Genomic DNA, 21,424 nt, shown 5'->3' on the forward strand with positions numbered 1-21,424 from the left:
AAAAACAACTTGTACTACTCCGAGCCCAACACTAGATGGCAGGAACAGTGCACAGCATGTGTATCTGCAGCTACACATGCCATTGAACATATATATGTGGGGAGGGGGGGGGGGGGGGGGGGAAGAGAGAGAGAGAGAGAGAGAGAGAGAGAGAGAGAGAGAGAGAGAGAGAGAGAGAGAGAGAGAGAGAGAGAGAGAGAGAGAGAGAGAGAGAGAGAAAAAAAACACAGATATATATTCGGGTAGCAATAAAAATGTCAAGGGAACTAGTGATTATGTTCCTGCTAGAAAGAGATCTCCCTGTCTAATGGCAGTTTTGCCATAAAATTGACCAGAGGAATTTTATGGCTGCAGAAGTGTATTTATGCGGATAGTCGAGTGGGTTAGTAAAGACAGCTGTTACTAGTTCTTTAGATCACATGAAAAGTATGTGAGAGAGAGGCTATGGCGAGATAAGGGGCACTTGCTGGGTCATGGGGAAGGGGGTAACGCCAAAATGTTTGCGCACAAATGATTGCCGCACTGTGAACCACCAGCACTAAAGGCTGTGATGATGGGTATGTGGCAAGGTGAAGTAATACTGTGTCTTTTGTTTCGTCTTTTTTTAGAGCATTTTGAGGACCTGCTGATTTAGGGAAGACAATGTAAGGTGACCGGCGTTATTTACTGTTGTACGTGTCACTCACGTACACACTCAGCCACCCACCCACCAACTGCTTCAGAACAACATTTCTGCCTACTATGTAGGATAGTGTTTTAGAAGGATGGTTTTAGCCAGTAGCAGAGATGGCGCCCCAGTGGATGACTGCTGCTCAAGCCCTAACTCAGGTTAGGGAGGACAGCTCTGTGGCAGGATCAGAGACTGAGACAGCAGATACAAGACAGCATCTGAGGGAGAGGACAACTCATCTTCCACCAATTCTGAGAGATACGATGACAACAGTTGTGCTGTCCATTCACAAAAACAGTCTGTGCAGTCCTTAACCAAGGACTACTGTTGAACCTTGAGTGATCCATTCCTGTCGTGTGCACTAGGCCCAGGCACACCACTGGGGTAGTGCTTTTAATAGGGACAAGTGGAGGAACGCTGGGCTGTAGGAAGTTTCTGAATCCCTGCTTATGCAAGGAAAAATAGTGTTTTCATTCAACGTTTCACCTTTGTTAGGTATTCTGGTTAAGACAACTTTGGGAGATCCACACAAACAACACTTCCATGGACTCCCCTTGATGTCTACTTTTTAGAAATGTCTGGGTTTGATAAGTTTCCCTACATGGTTGCAGACACCAGGACTAATAAGTACGCCTACCATTGTTATCGTTATTGCCACATTACGCTTTGGGCCCTTCCATGTCCCGAGCACTTGGACCACCCACACAAGTGAGGCAGCATTTTTATCGGGAGACCAGGGTGAACTCTGAGTGGCAGGGAAATTTGTACTGGCTCAGTAATCCCACAATTTTCCCACACAGACATGTGTTGAAAAATTTGACTTTTTAGCTGAATTTGAGGTTTGCTGGGTATTTTGGGTAAAGACACGTTGGGGGATCCTACGCAAGCAACACCTCCCTGGACTCCCCCAGGAGTCAAGTGTTCAGAATTGTCTGGGTTTGGTAGGTTTCTCTAGATGGTCGCCGCGCCCGGGGCCAAAAACGTAGGTGCCTCCCTTGCAAAATCAGGTTGTTTTATGATAAGTTTGATGTCTGCAAAATATGTTTTGGGACATTTCCTGTTGCTGGCACTAGGTCTCCACACACAAGTGAGCTACCATTTTTATCAGGAGACATGGGGAATGCCGGGTAGAAGAAAGTTTGTGGCTCTCCAAAGGTTCCAGAACTTTACGTCATAGTAATGTGAGGGAAAGTGTGATTTTTTTTTTTGTGTATTTTTGAGGTTTGTCAGGAATTCTGGGTAAAATGACGTGGCGAGAGCCACGCAAGCCAGCCCACCCTGGACCCCGTTGGTGTCTAGTTTTAAGAAATGTATGGGTCGGCTAGGTGTTCGCAGGTGGCAGCTGAGCTGGGGTCCAAAATCCACCACATTAAAAAAAAAAAAAAAAAAGGTCAGTTTTTGTTGAATAAAATGTGCTATGTCTCTGTTGCGTTTTGGGCTGTTTCCTGTCTTGGGCACTAGGCCTACCCACACAAGTAAGGTACCATTTTTATAGGGAGACATGTGGGAACATAGTAGAACATATGTTATTTCCAAATGGATTTCCCTGCATTTGTGCCTTTCTAATGTAAGACAGTGTATAAGAAAGATTACTTTTTCAAAAATACCCTCCAAATCACACTCTAGTACAGTAACCACAAATTCAGAGATGTAAAAATAACCACTTCTTCAGAACTCATTTCAGAAATACATAGGTTTCCTTGATACACATTTTCCACTCTGCCTATTTCCCTATTAAGATTTAGTCTACACTTGGTACTCAATGACAAACCATTGTACAGTGCTGCTCAGTTGTTGGCTCTGGATACCTTGGGTTCTTTCAGACCCTACAAACCCTATATTATCTTCGCAACCTGAAGGGTCTAGCGGACTTAATGCTATATTAACCATTGTGACAAAAAAAATTATAGATGAAAATGTCACAAATTACATTTTTTTCCTACTCATTTTCAATATTTCTTTATTTCAATAGTTATTTTCCTTGGCAAAACCTCGAGAGATTTACACATATGACAACTTGCAGAGTTTGGAATTTTGTTTACTTTTCAGAAATCAAGATCTTTTCTGGATCTCCCATGGGTTTCACACTGCTTTTCACCATAAACTCTAAGTAGGTTGAGAGCACATAAAACAGGGATAATAGGCTACCTCTTATAAAAAATGCCAAAACTGTGGTACAAAGTTACGTTTTTGGATTCAGCCCTGAATGTTCCTGAAAGCTAAGAAGATGGTGACTTTAGTACAGCAAACTGTGGGTGCCATTTTTAGGGGAAAAAACAGACACTTATCTGGAGCACGTTTCCCATATTTTTAAAAATAAATAAATAAATAAAACCCTTGAAATTCTGCTAGATTTTGCTTATTTTCTCGGTCCCCTGCAGGGGAATCTACAAACCCTGGGCACCTTTACAATCTCCAGAACTTTGGTGTGGATCACTTATAAGGAAAAAACGTTATGAGGTCCTAAGCGCTAACCTCCCCAAATAGCCAAAAAAAGGGCTCAGCACTGGTGGGAAAAAGGCCCAGCAGCTAAGGGGTTAAGAGACTTTTTGACAGAAGAGTAATTATGTGGGAGTAGGAAGGCAGGGATATTCTCTGATTTACATAAAAAGTTAATATCATCTCTAGGGAGAAAGGTTCCATTGGTTCTTAATGTTACTCTAAGATAGAGATATGGCCTGTCTTCATTAACCCTGCATGCAGATGCAACGGCAACAAAGAAGGAAAATGTTCCTCACCCAGTAAGCATCTGTTCGTGGCATGTAGAGTTATAGATTCACATGCTTAGCATAACCTTGCCATCTAGAGTTGGTCTTGGATGTGCTAAAGTAGTTTTTCTTCTGAGAAAGTCTTTCGAATCACGAGGTGTAGTGACTCCTCCTCTTGCTAATAATGCACATGGTCATCGATTCCATAATTAGATTGTTTTCCTGCAATGCAGGTGAAGACATAGTAGTAAAGTGAGATGTCCAAGGTAAATTAATTTGTGATAACTCATAAAAGTAACTGTAACAAACATGTGTCCAAGAGGAGGGTGGGTGCATGGTTCTGCGTGAGAAGGTCCTTCCTGTTCCATAGAACTTCGTGGAGAACTACAGACATTCTAGGAGTGTGGTGAACCATAGTTATCATGTCCATGTGGGAGCCACCAGTATGAGGGATGTCTGCCGAAGTCTGCAAACCAGAAACAGAAGCAGTGGGAGAGGTGGAAAAACATAAGCAAATATCCTGGACCAAATCATCCATAGCGCGTTGCCTCTAGGCTGCAAGACCCTGTAGGCAAAATTTGGGCATTTGATGTTTTCTGTTGAGACTATAAGGTCTACTTCAGGGTGACACCCAATGTCGGAAGAATGGGAGGAGGTCTTGTGGGTGGTGTTCCGACGCTTGGACTTGTTGGTACCTCCTGACGAGGGGATCTGCAAAGTCGTTTTCCGCTCCTGGGAGGCACTCCGCTAGCAGATGAATTTAATATTGGAGAGCCCACCTCCAAATAGTCTGGCCAAGATAAGACAGACAGCTGAGGGGACCTGGTGTCCCCCTGCTTTTGGAGGCAAGCAGTCATGTTGTCTGTTTTTATTAGGACTACCTTGCCAATCAGGTGTGGAAGGAATGCTTTGAGCGCTAGGTGAACAGCCAGCAACTCCAGGTGATTGATATGGACATGTCTCCTACGAGTATGCAGTGTCCCTGGACAGTAAGGTGTTGTGAATGTGCTCCCCAACCTTTGAGGGAGGTGTCTATGGATACGATTCTTTGCATAACTGGGTCAGTGAAAGGCCATCCTTTTGGGAGCTTGTTGGTGTTCCACGACTGCAGAGAGTGGCAAGCTTTACAGCCTTCCAAAACAAAATCTTCCTATTCACCCTCAACTTGAGACCACTTATGCACTCTTGTAATGGCCACATGTTAAGTCTGGCATGAGGTACTATGGCTATGCATGAAGCCATCATACCGAGGAGCAGCATGCCTATTCTCGCTGTTACCGGAGATGAGGTTGGAACTGGGGAATCAGTGCTGAAAGGGTTGCAACCGGGCCACATTGGGGTAAGCTATCCCCTGTTGTGAGTCGAGGACTGATCTCAGGTATGGTTCTACTTGAAGGGGTTGCAGGTGGGATCTGGCAGCCTTGATGGTAAAACCAAACTGATGAAGTAGGTTTATTGTGGCCCAAGTGTGTTGGAAACACTTGACGAGTTGCGCTTTTGATGAGCCAACTATCTAAATATGGAAAGGCGTGTATGTTTTGTCTTAGCAGTTGAGCAGCTACTACTGTGAGGCATTTGATAAATTCTCTGGGGCAGTGTGACCCTACAGTAGAGCACTTTGAATTAGAAGTGCTGCCCATTTATTACCAATCTGAGGTATCTGTAATGCACCGGATGAATATGAATGTGGAACTAGGTGTCCTTCAGGTCAAGTGCCTTGTTGTAGTAATAGAATTATATCTTGAAGAATAACCATGTGAAATGCTCTGAAAGAATGTATTAGTTTAGACGTCTGAGGTCCAAGATGGGCTTCAGGGACCAGTCCTTCTTGGAAGTAGTGTGCCTCGCTGGCATACTAGCATTGGTTCCATGGCCCCGTTTCTTGAGGAGTGCCTGAACTTCTTCCTTGAGCAACTGCTGATGTTGTGATCAGAGTTTATGTTTGCAAGGTGGAAATGTTTGGATGTGTGGAAGTGAGCTCCAGACAATAACTGCTGGGTAATATCCTTCTCCCACTGCTCAGAGGTGGGAAAGAACCTTTGTATTCAACCCCCAATAGCTGTTCTGCAGTTTGGGGTGGGGTGGATGGCAAGTCTGGGTTTGATGGTGCTGGCAGAAGGCTTAGTGAGACAACCCTTGCCTCAACCCTTGGAATTACTGAGGCAAGTATATGCTCCTCTGTAGTATCCCCTGGGTGAGAGGGTCTGTCCCCGAGGTCGCTGGGAGGAGGTGGTGGTGGTGGTGGTGGTGGTGGTGGTGGTGGTGGTCTCAGCTGAGGTGGTCTTAGGGCCTCCACGATAAAAGGAGCTGCATGGCTTTGGCTGTCTCATCTTTCTTTATTTTTACCAGAAGGGTGTCCACCTGGTCACCAAAAAGGTGTTCCCCATCAAAGGGAAGAGACAAGAGATTTTTCTGGACTTCAGGTTTAAAACCTGATACTCGAAGCCAGTTCTTTTAATGTGTGTGGGGTCATTGGGTGATGCTTTTGTCAACCCTTGGTGTGAGGACCTGTGACTTAACAGGATCGCTGAATATGTCAGAATTGTGGTACAGCATGCCTTAGAGCATTAGCAGGTATTGTGCCGAGCGTTGGCTTGGGGGAGAGTGACTCAAATAAGAAACCGCCCTCTAAAGGCTATGTGTCAGCTGGACTTTGTGGAAGGCTACAGCTCCGCCTAGCAAGTCGTGGTAGTGTCGTCTGGGGGAAAGGGTTTAGTGGGATACAAAGCAGCGTCTGTATCAACAGGTGGATCTGCATCTTAGAAATCCAATGGGGTGTCGTGTTATGGGACTAAAAATGTGTCCGTCTTTTTTTTTTTTTTTGGGTGCTGGTATTTTCCGGTTTGAGGCTGGAATTTTCAGCACCGAGGTGAAGTGGTGATTCGACACCTAGGGTCTTGGCTCTAAAGATCAGCTCGACTCCAACAGAAGCACGGGAGCATGCAGTTTGTGCTATCTTTTTAGCAGTGAGTCAAGGCAAGACATGTCCAATGCAGCCGGTCAGTGCCAATCATGGCCCGAAGGCAGTTGTGGCCTACCTATAGATTGTGGTTGGTCTGAGTTAGGTAGGCGACCTGTTGTGGTGGTCAGCTGGGGTCGGGGTGGAGGTGGAAAGAGCTCAGTACTCGCGTCTTGACCTGCTGGGAGATGTTGCATTTTCAGTTCAGAGTCAGAAGTGTCCTCGGGGGAGAAGGTGCCTTCATCAGCAGCAGGCACCTGGGCTTGTGTCTCCAACTGAGGGTCCTCAGGTACAAAGAGGTCTGGAGTATCCTCAACGCTGCAGCTGCACATCTCAAAGCGTCGTGACGGCCAGTAATGCAGCATCGTTTTCCACCGAAAGGACTTGTAGGACTCACGCGTGGCTTCCTCGTATTCAGGGGACAGGCACAAAATACACACCTGGTGGAGATCAGTGTGTGGATACTTAGCGTGGCCAGAATCTGAGGGGCATCTGTTCCATCACAGAGCAGACACGTTGCGGAGGGATCATCGAACAAATTAGTTTTGCCCCAAAAGGCAAAGGCCCACGTGGGCTGCAATAACTAAAATCCCCCCAGCGAAGTCAACATCAATCAACATACGAGGAAGACTAAGGTAACCATGATCGAAAACAACAGATGGCAAAGTCTGGAAAGGACTGAGCGACAATGGTATTGAAACAGAGCAGAGGAGCACACAACCGAACCAGACGGGGTAAAGAAACAATCCAACAATGGAGTCAATGACCATTCACATTACCAGCAAGAGGAGTCACTCTACCTCATGACTCCAAAGACTTTCTTCAAAGAAAAACAACTTGCACACATCCAAGTGCAACACTAGATAGCGGGATTATGCTAAGCATGAGCATCTACAGCCACACATGCCTCAAACAGAAGCATTCTGTACACTGGCTTTACATAGGCTCCAAAAGGTTGATCAACAAACTTTGACATGACAACATTAAACCATAAAGGAAGAGGAAGCTTTCTGACTTTCCCAAAAAAATCTTTGATCACTGGGAATGATAACATCTGGGAAGGATGCAGCCTATTAGGTGAGAACGCCACCAAATGGAATTTAACAAAGAGAATTGCAAACCATATTACACCAAAAAATGTAGATATTGCAGTACAGTTCCTCACTGGAACAGCATGAGGGTAACTGGTCTTCTCCAAATACTAAATGCAAAACCTCTACCAAGTATGATGATCTGGTAAAATGTTTAGCATATTTTAAAATATTCACAGAGTCTTATGGCAGGTTAAAATATCTACACCTAAGGAAGTCTCACAACAGTACGCTGAAATAAGTGTCTAATTTGTGTGGTTGGATGCTGCCTTCTGCTCTGGATGGATCTAATCTGATCTGCATATCAATCTTTTGACCAATTGCTTTTTTTTACTCATTCAGATTTACTGTGGCATCATGGAGGACTGCTGGAAATGCATTAAGCTATCTCCGTGATCAGGTCATAAAATTTATGCTTCTGCCCCATAGATCTTGCTTTCTTGCACCCAAGCTGGTCAACAATATTGTCCCATATGGCTCGTTTTTCAAATCATCTCTATTCACATGATGCGCATGTCACAAAAAATAAAGGAATGCCATTTTTCTACAGAACGAGTAGAAAACAAAGCTCACATACAAACCATGGCAACCAGCAGCCTACTAAATTGTGTTGGGGAAAACATCCCTGGCAATTAAACTAGATCCTAAAGGTAAAGAAGGATAATTGAAAAAGGAACTTCTGGTCAAATAAAGAAATAAGGTATTTTGGGACTGGGTGGTCAGTTCACATTACTAAATGTGTTGTAACATCCTACATGCAGGCAAAGTTAATCAGAGTAAATCAATATCAGAGAAGATACTAAGGTGGAGAACTTGCATTCCTATTAAAATATTTTGTGTTGAACAGAAACAACAAATTAAGGTTGCACATAGAACTTTTAAAACTCTTTTGGTCACCTGTAGAAAATGCCTTTCCACAACAATTCCCACTGTTACTCCGCTTAAAGGTTTTCTTATTTTCCCATACAAACTGCTTATCTAGCCTGCACATGTCCCTTTCAGTGCAAAAGGTCAAATTGCGTGCAGTACGGGGGAATAACCACAAAAGAAAACCAGGTCATTTAATGATCACCGGTTACCGACACAATCAGTGAATAATCCTCCCTCTGAAAACAGAAAGAAATCCATAACATAGGGCTCTGTTCTGTAAAAAGAAGCAGCAGAAAGCCCATATGTAAAAGCTGCCAAAGAGGAGCAAACACTTTCGAGACAACTGGAGGCTTCTGAGAATTGGGAAGACGTGGAAAACAGACTAGCATCACTTACTGAGCTACAAAAATGTCAAAATATACTGGAGTAGTCAGATATTACAGAAAGGTCTTCTAATTAATTTGTATAAAACACAGCTAGCCTAGCAATATTAATATATATACACTTTGGCAGCACTGCTTTGGATGCTTTTTAGAGCTACTGTTTTTGCCGGCTGATTGTATTGTTTTTAATGTTTATGACAAATGTGTAGCATTCTGGTGTTTCAGTCTAAATGTCACTTAAAACATTTCAAATAAAATAGATGCCTGAAAACAGGCCTTACCCTCTGAGTGCAGCCACATCACCGGAATCCCTATTTGGAAAAAAGAAGATTGATAAAAAGTGAAAGAGAGAAATTGTCGAAGCTTGATATATGTGCCTTGTGTTGGTTACATATTGCATGTTACACCTCTGAAGGTACTAGGCTACACATAATAATGTATCTTGTGTACTTACTTATCAATGCAAACTTTAATTTTAAGTTGATAATTCAACTCTGGAAATTTGACCAGCAATCTGTCAACATAAAAAATAAACGTTACTGTTCACTATATAATCATGGCGAGTATGTTAAGTTTCCACTCTATTATGCATTCTACAAAATCAGGCTGCCTTCAAAACAATTTCTCAGTAAATGCCAGATGGGCTGTGCTTCAATTCTAAAACCGTATACTTTATGTGTTTATTGGAGCCTAACATCCCCATGTCGTGGGTCATCTTCAACCAATGCAGTATTTGAATCCAAACATGTTTCTTTTAGGAATTGTACAGTTCATTTTCCCTATCTAATAATGGGTGTCAAATCAGTTTGCAAAATGTTTGTGGCTGAAAGCATGTAACACTGTTGCAGCTCAAGGGATTACTCACTCACATTAGGGAGCCTCTATTTTGTATTTACTTCCTCAACCTCACAGGGAAAAAGCCATCACCTACCTGACTTTTGTAGTGAATTGTACTCCAGTTTTGATGACCAGAGGGCGATCAGGATGCATCGGCATGCAGGGTTGCCTCTCCACTACAAATGCACTGTGGAAGGAAAATAAGTATTTGTGATGTGAAACAAAGTAAAGGAGTGATGTAAGTAAATCTGAGTAGGATATTGCGCAAACTGCACTACAAATATATGTGGTAGGCACCGAAAAATATGTTCTTTAGCCCGATTCGAAGGGAAATGCATTATTACAGAACCAGAAATGTGATAAATCAATAGCATCCCCCTTGGTTTTCATGTCTATCCCCCCCTGTGGGGGTGCATCAGCCACTGTATTAAGAATGTACTACAACATGACGAATCTTCATGTGCATCCCTAGAAGGGAGTAAGGGAGTAACTACTCAAAGATACGCTATAACCCCACCTGCCTCTAATTCGATCGTGACACTTCTCTCGCTGACACCACTGACATACCAATGTACATGGATGCCATGCTTAAGTGCAGCATCCCCCACCAGATTAAAGCGCATGTACCCCAGAAATCATGTGCAATGCAATCAATATTCTGTGGTGCAAAAGTAAAGGTTACTAATCTTTGGTAACTATCTTTCCTGTGCTTACTCTAATTACCAGCAAATTCTACGTCAGGATCAGAGGTTTTGGATTATGCATTTCTTTCTTCAATTTAATACTCAGCAGCCTAAAGAAAACATTTCAATAAAGGACTACCAATCCCATGAGTCTTTGAACAAAACATCAATGGCCACAACATCAAGCTCATCCATATAAAACTGACCCTCAAGAAAGGTACTTCCATTTTCTTTGCTGGTCAGCATCCAGATGAGTGTCTTTCTTGAGATTTATATGCGGCTTTAATGTACAGCTTTAATGGTTAATCGCAGAATTATTGTGCAAGTTGAAACCAGTTGTTTTCTATGAATTGGCGGTAGGCCATGCCCTGACAATCGGTGCTGGGGGCGCCATGTACTTTGCTCAGCAAGTGTCCAGATACTACCACGCTGTCACCGCTGCTAGAATAGGCCACACCCAGTTCTGGCTTGATTGAGACAGCATAAGGAGGGATACTGCTTCCACTGTCCGCCTGTTACTGGAACATCCTGCTGGGGTGCTGATGCATTCACGGTGACAAGGGTGTGCTCCTCCCACTGCTAGAGGGTGCTATGCTCTCATTAACCTCAGCCTCCATAGTAAGCATAAACAAGTTGACAAGAGCAGGTGCAAGTCTCCCGTCTGCAGTGTGTCAGTTCTGCACTAATTACCTTTTTACAGGAGACCTAGATCTCACAAGTGCAAATCCCACTACACCTAAGAGCATTATTCACAAGAGATCACACACCTCATTGTGCAACAGTATCTAACTCCTTAAGATCAGCAATAGCCTTTGAGAATTTTGAGTGCCAATCACGGCCTGAGCTTCCATAGCAGGCAGAAGGGAAAACCTTTTTCCAGGAGGTAGATGAGAGAAAAATCCCTTTACTCCTGAATGAGGCGTCTGTCAATGAAAATGAATCATCCCTGCGTAGGGCGTTTCCTTGGCCCTTAAATTCCTGGGCAGGGAAATTCTTAGTCTGGCATCAGGGTGGCATGTAAGCCCCTATAGGGGAAGGCGGTAACCCCAAGGTACATGGGGGGAAGCCAGAAGTCTATCCACTAAGTCGTGATGACTCCACCCCACATGGATGCCTTTCACAGACTTTGAAGGCACTTCCTCAAAAGGCACGTCAGTGCCCCGAAAGAAGAAGGCCCGAGTCACCATGAGGGTAGCCCCATAGAATCCGAGAATCCCACCTACATCGAGAAGGAAGAGGGCGGGAAGAACCAGAGATCTGGATCCTGACAACAAATCTGGTGACGAACCATGCCCCAGCCAACCATGTAGACTGCCGGGGGGCAAGAAACACAGGGTGGAACCCAACCCCTCCAATGTAAGACAGGGGACTAAGGAACCTCCCCAGGATTTTGGATCCGTATACTGTTTATCAACCCAGTTCTTCTAAATGGTCACCATCGCTAAAGTGGTGCAGTATGCCAGCAATAGAAAGTACAAAGCCACTAAGTCCACAGATCGGATTTGTGCCAAATGTCAGAGGCCCTCTCTCTAGGGAAAGGATTCTCTCACACCAAAAATAGATAGCAAGATGGCCACATTTAAAACCAAGTTCATTAAACACCACAACAAGGGAATTGGTCGGTCCTGCGGGCGCATCATGATAATTTACTGCACGTGCTCAGCCCCTTGTAAAAAAATACTCAACATGGCAGAGGAGGCAAATGAACGTCAGGATCATCATTCCCCCTGAGTTCCTATCAAGATGATAGTGAGCTAGCTATGATGGGAGCTGGTCTGGTAGCTCAACTGGCAGTTTTTGGATGACCCTCTTGTAAAGGAGTTGAGTAGATTCGTCACCACCTTTTTGTCCCTAGAGAAAGCTCAACGGGTTATGAAGAAGGTCGCCGGCAAAAGGTTTTTCTGGCAGAGTCTACAGCGGTAGAGGCCACTCTACTGGCTGGAAGTACCCCCCAGCCTCTCCGAACTACCAGGGCAGAAGGAACTCCAAGTGACAGAGCAACAAGTGCTTTGGAGGCTTCTTCCAGACAAGAGGCGACAGTGGCCGCCGTGCCAAAGGTGATTTCTGCATAGGTGACAACTCCCCTTGAGGGGCTTCGGTTAGGAGTTCCCTCTTCTTTCCTTGCAAAGGTCGGAGGCAGGGTACGCCAGTTTCTCCACAAGGCAGAGGGAAATAACGGAGGATGCTTGGGACCTCAGATGTTGCAGGGTTTCCTCACAGTTTTAAGGAACTCCAGTTAAGGAATGAAGACCCAGAAGGGCGCTACTGTTCCCTATTTGCTTCTTCCAAGGGGATTTTTAAGCAACATCTTTGTCTTCTAGAGGTATGGCGTGCATAGTTCAGTAATCAATCTAAAAGACTTCAGTGGATGGTTAGTTTATCGAAAAAGAGAGCATACAGCTTCTCAGGGACATCCTACGACCCAACAGTTGTCTAGCTCGGATGGATCTGAAAGATGTGTACATCACAATCCAGATATTCATGCCTCACAGGTGCTTCCTCCAGTTCATGTAGAGAGATCATGCTTAAATTCTCAGCATTTCTGCTCAGACTCTCTTCTAAACCCTAGTGCTTCAGGAACGTGATCAAGTTGGTGGTGGAATACTTGAAGTTCAGAGGTGTCGGGCTTATTGACTATCTGGACAATATTCAGTTTTATGAATCAGCAACCAGAGCAGCTTCTGGAAGAGCAGGCGCTAGCAGCATCTCCACTGCAATGGTTGGGCTTCATTATCAATGAGTGAAGCTCACCTTGTCCAGACTCCTTGGACTGTCTTACTGGGGTCTGCCTTAGATTTAACACAACAAACCCTGTGCTTGCCTGTGCCAAAGATAGCACTCATTCTGAAAGAACTGAGGAAAATTCTAGAGAGCAGTCGGGTCTTAGTGAGAACGCCAGCTAGGGAAATGGGCCTTCAGGCGGCCTCAATACAATACCCTCCAAGCACTTAAAGCCTCCCATTTGAGGAAGGGTTCAGCATTTTCAGAGGAAACCTCAATGACGAAGAAAGTTAGATCGGTAACTCAATGTTGGCTCTACCACATGGAGATGTGGAACGGCCGAGCCATATTTGGTTCTACTCCGGATGTAGTTATTGAGGAAGCAAGCAGTTCAGGGTTGGCGAGTGAGATGTTGAGATATTACCACAGACGGCTCCTGGTCAACAGACGGGCAGACTCTTCATATCAACTGCCCCAAACTGTTGGCGGGCTTATTTGCTGTGCAATGCCTATCCAAGGAGATGGTATCACGCTCAGTCTTATGGAAAATGTACAATGTATCGGCAGTATGATATATCAGCTGCCTAGGGCTAAGGGGTGCAGAATATCGGTCACAGCAAACTATCTTCTCAGAAAACAGAACCAGATAGTGTATTGCCACACATAATATCCGAAGGACTTCATTGCATGGAAGATGGATCCGGCATGCTGGATCCAGATGGGATCCATGCCACACAGTCCTGATGGCATCTCAATCGGACTTCCAACTTTGATGATTTTTAAGTTGGAGGCCGGACCACCGGCATAAGTGATGGACGACTTCTTTCAAGATGGGATCTTGATTCAGGGTTATGATTTTCCTCTGTTTGCGATGATCACACAATTGACGGCCCAAGTCAGATGCCAGAGGGAGAACCCAATCGTTGTGATGCTTGTTTGGAAGTTGTCAGTATGGTTCCCACTTCTTTTAGAACTTTCTTCAGAATTTCCATTCCTTCTTCCCCAGCATCTGAATAGGCTGAGGGATGTGCGGGCAGACTGTACCCATTCATTCTGGAAGGTTCTCTACAGTTGGCAACCACGACTATTTCTTGAGTAGATGGAGCCTCCTATGGCTATCAGAAAATGTTTCTTTCATTAGGAGAGCCTGGTCCAAGTCTGCCATCAAACGCTATGGTTTGGCCTCACAAAGAGGAACATGCTGGTGTATGGCATAGGTCAGAATACAGTGGGCGTGAATGTAGCCAACATTCTTAACTTTCTGTCTGAAATGGCAGATAGAGGGTTGGCATGCCAGATGATGAATGACTGTAGGTCAGCGGTTTCTGCGGGACATGTTCCCCTGGGAGGAGGTCTGGTAGTGGAACATCCCTTGCTTTGCAGAGAACTTGCACGAATCAGACTGCTGCTCCCACCAGAGCCAAAATAGTCATACCTAAGGAGTGTCAATGTAGTTTTGAATTTGTTGACATTTTGGCAAGACAATGGGTATTTGTTGAGGAAAGATAACCGATACGTTAGCTATGCTTCAATGTCCGATATCATGTAAAAGCGTGTCCGGCGTGAGAGCTTTAGATAGATGTGCCAGGATTTTCACTCCAGAGTTGGAATCACCTTTACAGTTCTGAGATGAATGAAATGTAGTGCACTAGCCTATCTGGCATTAGCAGACAACATAAAATTGTGTGTGGTGCGGTGTTTGAAGGCATGTGAACAAATGACTGAGGATATCAGTCCCCTAGACAAAAAAGGCTACTTTATTCCCCAATGATAGCATACTGTGTGTGTTGGGTCATGAGGGATGCAGGCAATAATATGGTTTGAAGCATACTTTGCAAGGGGTACTATGGCATCAAAAGCCTTCACTATCGGGGCCAGGTTAGAGAACATTCTGAGTGCAGCAGATTCGCCCTTGGACTCTTTTAAAAAGATTTATTTAAAGCGAGTGACAAGCATTGCAACTATGATGATCAGTAAGCTTTAAACTTGCATAATCCAAAGCCTTCAATCCAACATGGAAATATAAAATTCCTAGCAATTGTGAAGGAAAGTTTCAATTCCATAAAGGACAAGGAGGCGAGAATTATTCCACCCAATACACTTATAATGCTTTCATTTACTTCAGGGTACCTCGGACATTCTTCATTCCTCACTTGTTGAATAATTCCGGGTGTCAGACTGGATCTGAAAGCTTCAAAGCTTTCATAACTGGTAAGCTAGCTCCAAAAGTGACATCCATCAACATCATTGAGTCCATACTGCGCTGACACCGCCGTATCCATGTCAGGTTCTATGTCTTTTTTGTGCCTTTGAGAAAACATTTAGAGAGATAGCAGCTCAATAAAGTTCAGTGCAATCACTATTTGGCACCTTATTAACATTCCCTGGGTAACCATCCAACAAAGGGGAGGCAGGATAGATTTTTTCTTTTGATGAATACTTCACGCTAAAGATTCTGTACCAAATGAATAGGTTCCCAAGCAACGCTCAGAGGAGACGAGCTGATGGAATGTTAGATGAGGTAATCTTGCTGCACATATCTCACAAAGAGGCTGTCCCTAAGCACCTTGGAGTCCAAGTAATAGTATCTGGCAAAGAAATAGACGCCCATGTCACCGTCTTGCAGAACACTACTCTGGAGAGCAGAAGACGAAGACAAGGCCCTGGTCGAAAGGGCCATGATTCCCTCACACAGTTCCTTATTTGCAAAGGCTTAGCACATTTTGAAGCAAATGATGAACCAGTAAGACAGTCAGATTCTGGACCGATTTGACCTTCCTAGTACCACAATAACCAATAAAGAGCTGATCATCCACTCTTAAGTCTTATGGTGTCAAAAAAACAACAACACTCCTGGGATCCAGGCAATGAAGTCACACCTCCTCGCCCATGGGATGGGATATAAAAATGATGGAGGGAAGATGAACCAACTAAGGTGAAAGGGAGTGACCACATTGGAAAATAGCTCTAGTTCACAATACCAGCATGTCTAAAAGGACCAACAGGGCAGACCGGCAATCATTACCTGTAGCTCACTGACTCGTCTTGCTCAATTACCTCCAACCAAAGAGATCATTTTTATGTTCAACAATTACAACTGGCAACAATGAAAGTGCTAAAATTAAGACCCCGTCATAAAGGTAAGAACAATGATAGTCATTGTAGTCCTGGTCCCTTGATTTACCTCTGTAAAAAAAAATTTGCCCAGAGATTTTGACTTCTGATTTGTGTTTTTGTATCATTAGAGAAGTAATTTAGCTTGGGTAGCCATTGCTAATCCTGGCCGATTTTTTCTGGACGCTATTTTTAAAAATGGTGGCTGTGTTGCAGCGATGATGTAATATTTCAGGAACCATAAAACCTGTATACTTCATTATGGTGTCAAAACATAGGTTTTGGGGGGGTCAAATAGTCCTATAGAGAAAGAAAATAACTCCTCAGAGCAACCATTCTGCCATTTTCCAAAATAGTGGCTCTATAAAGATGCGTTTTAGCCTTCTTTGTGTAATTCATTTTAATATTGTTTTTGTTTCAGGTTTTTAGTTGATTCAAATTTGTAAACACGAGCTAGGCAGGTAGTAGCAGAGGATCTTTTTCTCCTGACAGAGTGTTGCTAAATACAAAATCTGAGGACTCCTTCACAAAGAAAAATGTGCCATATGTCAAACTAATCTGAAAGAAAAGCTAACATCAACTGTGGCTGGGCAGAATAGAGTTTGAGGTGCTTCAGAAATACGCTGAGAGGAAGTTCACAAAAGATTGAAACTGATAGGTGAAGAGAAGTAATTCTCTGATGTTCCAAAAACACAAATCAAAAATGAAAATCTCTCAACAACAATTTTTTCCACAAAGGTATGTCAGGGGCCCGGGATTATTAGGGCATGACAAAAGATGGCAAGGGATACAGGTTACTCAGTCCCTTATGGTGTCCCATTGAAAGTGGGGTTTTAAACAATGAAGCCTGATATGGAAATCTGGGAAACAGAGGCTTGCTAACAATACCTCCAAACAACACTTGACAGTATCCAGCACACACCCTCTCTGGCTAGAAAGGGTGCAAACTTAGGGACCTGTGCGAACTGGCCCCAAAAGGGATCAACACTTGGTGGCACTCCCCAAAACAAAAGTACACCATCTCACAGAGTATACAGATTTAGTGAAAAGACAGGAAGCAGACAAGATAACATTCACCTTCTCAGAAAGCAGTTGAAAGGAACTTAAATGTCTAAGCTCAATTTCTAGGCATGATGGTGAAGAATTTGAAAATGGGGTGCAAAACCACCTGACTGAGAGAAAAAAAATCCATCTTGAGAGGCAGTCAAAGTGGGAGTAACAGCGAGATGGGCAGTAAGTCTGCGTAACACACTCTCCTTGGCCAATCTGTGGTTTTAAAAATGCCATGGGCCCAATCTTGGAAGGTTTTCCTCAGAACTCCAGGACTTAAGTGCATGGGGGCAGAAACGCATAGTGAAGGGAAAATGTCCACCACAATTGAAAAGCATCCCCCCCCCCTCCCAAAGTCTCCCCTCAACGTATACAGGGAGTGCAGAATTATTAGGCAAATGAGTATTTTGACCACATCATCCTCTTTATGCATGTTGTCTTACTCCAAGCTGTATAGGCTCGAAAGCCTACTACCAATTAAGCATATTAGGTGATGTGCATCTCTGTAATGAGAAGGGGTGTGGTCTAATGACATCAACACCCTATATCAGGTGTGCATAATTATTAGGCAACTTCCTTTCCTTTGGCAAAATGGGTCAAAAGAAGGACTTGACAGGCTCAGAAAAGTCAAAAATAGTGAGATATCTTGCAGAGGGATGCAGCACTCTTAAAATTGCAAAGCTTCTGAAGCGTGATCATTGAACAATCAAGCGTTTCATTCAAAATAGTCAACAGGGTCGCAAGAAGCGTGTAGAAAAACCAAGGCGCAAAATAACTGCCCATGTACTGAGAAAAGTCAAGCGTGCAGCTGCCACGATGCCACTTGCCACCAGTTTGGCCATATTTCAGAGCTGCAACATCACTGGAGTGCCCAAAAGCACAAGGTGTGCAATACTCAGAGACATGGCCAAGGTAAGAAAGGCTGAAAGACGACCACCACTGAACAAGACACACAAGCTGAAACGTCAAGACTGGGCCAAGAAATATCTCAAGACTGAATTTTCTAAGGTTTTATGGACTGCTGAAATGAGAGTGAGTCTTGATGAGCCAGATGGATGGGCCCGTGGCTGGATTGGTAAAGGGCAGAGAGCTCCAGTCCGACTCAGACGCCAGCAAGGTGGAGGTGGAGTACTGGTTTGGGCTAATATCATCAAAGATGAGCTTGTGGGGCCTTTTCGGGTTGAGGATGGAGTCAAGCTCAACTCCCAGTCCTACTGCCAGTTCCTGGAAGACACCTTCTTCAAGCAGTGGTACAGGAAGAAGTCTGCATCCTTCAAGAAAAACATGATTTTCATGCAGGACAATGCTCCATCACACGCGTCCAAGTACTCCACAGCGTGGCTGGCAAGAAAGGGTATAAAAGAAGGAAATCTAATGACATGGCCTCCTTGTTCACCTGATCTGAACCCCATTGAGAACCTGTGGTCCATCATCAAATGTGAGATTTACAAGGAGGGAAAACAGTACACCTCTCTGAACAGTATCTGGGAGGCTGTGGTTGCTGCTGCACGCAATGTTGATGGTGAACAGATCAAAACACTGACAGAATCCATGGATGACAGGCTTTTGAGTGTCCTTGCAAAGAAAGGTGGCTATATTGGTCACTGATTTGTTTTTGTTTTGTTTTTGAATGTCAGAAATGTATATTTGTGAATGTTGAGATGTTATATTGGTTTCACTGGTAATAATAAATAATTGAAATGGGTATATATTTGTTTTTTGTTAAGTTGCCTAATAATTATGCACAGTAATAGTCACCTGCACACACAGATATCCCCCTAACATAGCTAAAACTAAAAACAAACTAAAAACTACTTCCAAAAATATTCAGCTTTGATATTAATGAGTTTTTTGGGTTCATTGAGAACATGGTTGTTGTTCAATAATAAAATTAATCCTCAAAAATACAACTTGCCTAATAATTCTGCACTCCCTGTATAGTGGGCTCAGATATCCAGGACTCACTCTAGTGGAAGACGCCATTCGAAACTGGCAACATAACGAAGGTGCAGGCTATCAGGTCTGACATTCAGAGACTGTCAGTTGATTGGTGATCGACTAGATCCCTTGCCGGTGTGCCCAAAACTGCATTTCTTTAACAAAGGAGTTAACACCATAGCATCTCCAGGAAGGAGTTCGATGAATTGGGAGATGTCCGACCACATTTGATGGTCGTATCTTCCTAAGATTGCCAAGGAGTTAGCTGCTCTGACTGTGATGGCCGCCATTGTTGAGAGCTTTTTTCCAATCAAATCCAAGCGCCTTCCTTCTCTATCTGGGGGCGCAGTAAGCGGGGAGGACGGATTCATGGATCTACTCTGGGCTGCCTGAGATATCACTGAGTCCGGCTTAGGCTGACCAATTAAACAGGCTGGTGAATTCTCTGGTGCTTTGTATTTTGTGTCCAGCCCAGGAAGCACCGCTGGAACAGAAGATGAGGTCTGCATGACCTTTAGGCCCTCCTCCCAGATAAAGTCCACAATCGGTATAGCACAAACCGATTTCCTGGTGTCCTCAAAGTCGTAGAGGAAACAACCCAATTGTTTAGACATGATGGGCAGGTGGAACCTCTTTGCTCCTCTTTCCATCTGACGATGGAATTGGTATAGGTCCTTGAGAGTCTGAGGGTTGGTTGGGAGGACTCAACGGCATTGGCAGATGCTGCAAAGGAGTAGTTGATCCCAGTGGCGGGAATCTAGAATAATAATCCTGCATCATATGTTGTAGATTGGAAATTAATGATATTGGCATCTGGACTGTTGGCTCTTGCTGTAGCTCTTGAGTGCCTGGGTGCCGCTGCTCTCGCATTGAGTGTTGCACATATACCTGTTCACTCTCTACCTCTTCTTCTTAGTCTACCACTTGGCATTTTGGGGGTCATTCTGACCCTGGCGGCCGGTGGCCGCCAGGGCCACCGACCACGGGAGCACCGCCAACAGGCTGGCGGTGCTCCCACGAGCATTCTGACCGCGGCGGTTCAGCCGCGGTCAGAAGCGGAAAGTCGGCGGTCTCCCGCCGACTTTCCGCTACTCGGGGGAATCCTCCATGGCGGCGGAGCGCGCTCCGCCGCCATGGGGATTCTGACACCCCCTACCGCCATCCTGTTCCTGGCGGGTCTCCCGCCAGGAACAGGATGGCGGTAGGGGGTGCCGCGGGGCCCCTGGGGGCCCCTGCAGTGCCCATGCCAATGGCATGGGCACTGCAGGGGCCCCCGTAAGAGGGCCCCACTGTGTATTTCAGTGTCTGCAATGCAGACACTGAAATACGCGACGGGTGCAAACTGCACCCGTCGCACATACCCATTCCGCCGGCTCCATTCGGAGCCGGCTTCCTCGTGCGTTGGGGTTTCCCGCTGGGCTGGCGGGCGGCCTCCTGGCGGTCGCCCGCCAGCCCAGCGGGAAAGCCTGAATGGCCTCCGCGGTCTTTTCCAAGGGACCACTCCCTGCCCTGAAAAAATACCGAAACTAAAGGTTTCGTTTTTTTTTTTTAAGTGCAGCTCGTTTTCCTTTAAGGAAAACGGCTACACTTAAAAAAAAAAAAATAATGCTTTATTTAAAGCAGTCACGAACACGGAGGTCTGCTGACTACAGCAGGCCTCCATGTTTGCGAGTGCCTACACTCGCAATGGGGCCGCAATTTGCGACCCACCTCATGAATATTGATGAGGTGGGTCATTGCGACCCCATTGCAAGTCGCAGTCGGTGTCTGAGACACCGTACTGCATAGCAAATTGCGACTTGCAATTTGCGAGTCGGATGGACTCGCAAATTGCAAGTCGCAATTTTGCATTTTGCTACATCTGGCCCTAGGCGAGGTATGGGAAGGCAATATTGTCTGTTGCCTGGACTTACGTCGTATTGCCAAAATCCTCAAAGGCAAAAAGGAAGATCCTCCAGAATCCATAGCCGTGTATGAAGAAAACTGAGCCGTCGACAGATAGTCCGTTGACGGTGTGGTCGTCGATGGTGTGGGCGTCGACGTTGCGGTCGTCAATGGCGAAGCAGGTTTTCATGTCGTCGGAGGGGACGTCAATGGAACCGTCATCGACGGGGTTCTATGTGGCTTACCCATCGACGCTGATGCAGTCTGTGTGCGCGTCAACGATACAGATTTTAATTTTTTGCTCCGTCGCAGACGCTGATTTCTTTGTAATCTTTATTGCTTGGGTAGATGAAGAGCTATATTTCAAGCTCACCAAAGTTATTGTTGTTGATGACAACGGTGACGAAGTTATGATCATGGGCGACGATGGAGCTGTGAATGTCGCTGTCGTCGTAGATGATGCGAAACCTGCCGTTGGCGACGCGCTCGTCGGCGATATCGAGATTTTTGATGTCG

General features: G+C 44.8%; 1 protein-coding gene across 5 annotated transcripts in view; it reads right to left on the minus strand.

The window, feature by feature from the left end:
- The window catches only part of STAT3 (signal transducer and activator of transcription 3), a 408,239-nt gene that overhangs the window by 152,733 nt on the left and 234,082 nt on the right, over nucleotides 1-21,424 (minus strand). For all 5 annotated transcript variants that reach the window (XM_069237699.1, XM_069237698.1, XM_069237700.1 and 2 more), the window contains exons 10-12: nucleotides 9,613-9,705; nucleotides 9,136-9,195; nucleotides 8,963-8,992 (exon numbers count right to left, since the gene is read on the minus strand). In XM_069237699.1, coding sequence (XP_069093800.1) covers nucleotides 8,963-8,992; nucleotides 9,136-9,195; nucleotides 9,613-9,705 — 183 coding nt within the window. The remainder of the gene's footprint in view (nucleotides 1-8,962; nucleotides 8,993-9,135; nucleotides 9,196-9,612; nucleotides 9,706-21,424) is intronic.

This window comes from Pleurodeles waltl, chromosome 6 (genome assembly GCF_031143425.1).
Source record: "Pleurodeles waltl isolate 20211129_DDA chromosome 6, aPleWal1.hap1.20221129, whole genome shotgun sequence".
Lineage (NCBI taxonomy): Eukaryota > Metazoa > Chordata > Amphibia > Caudata > Salamandridae > Pleurodeles > Pleurodeles waltl.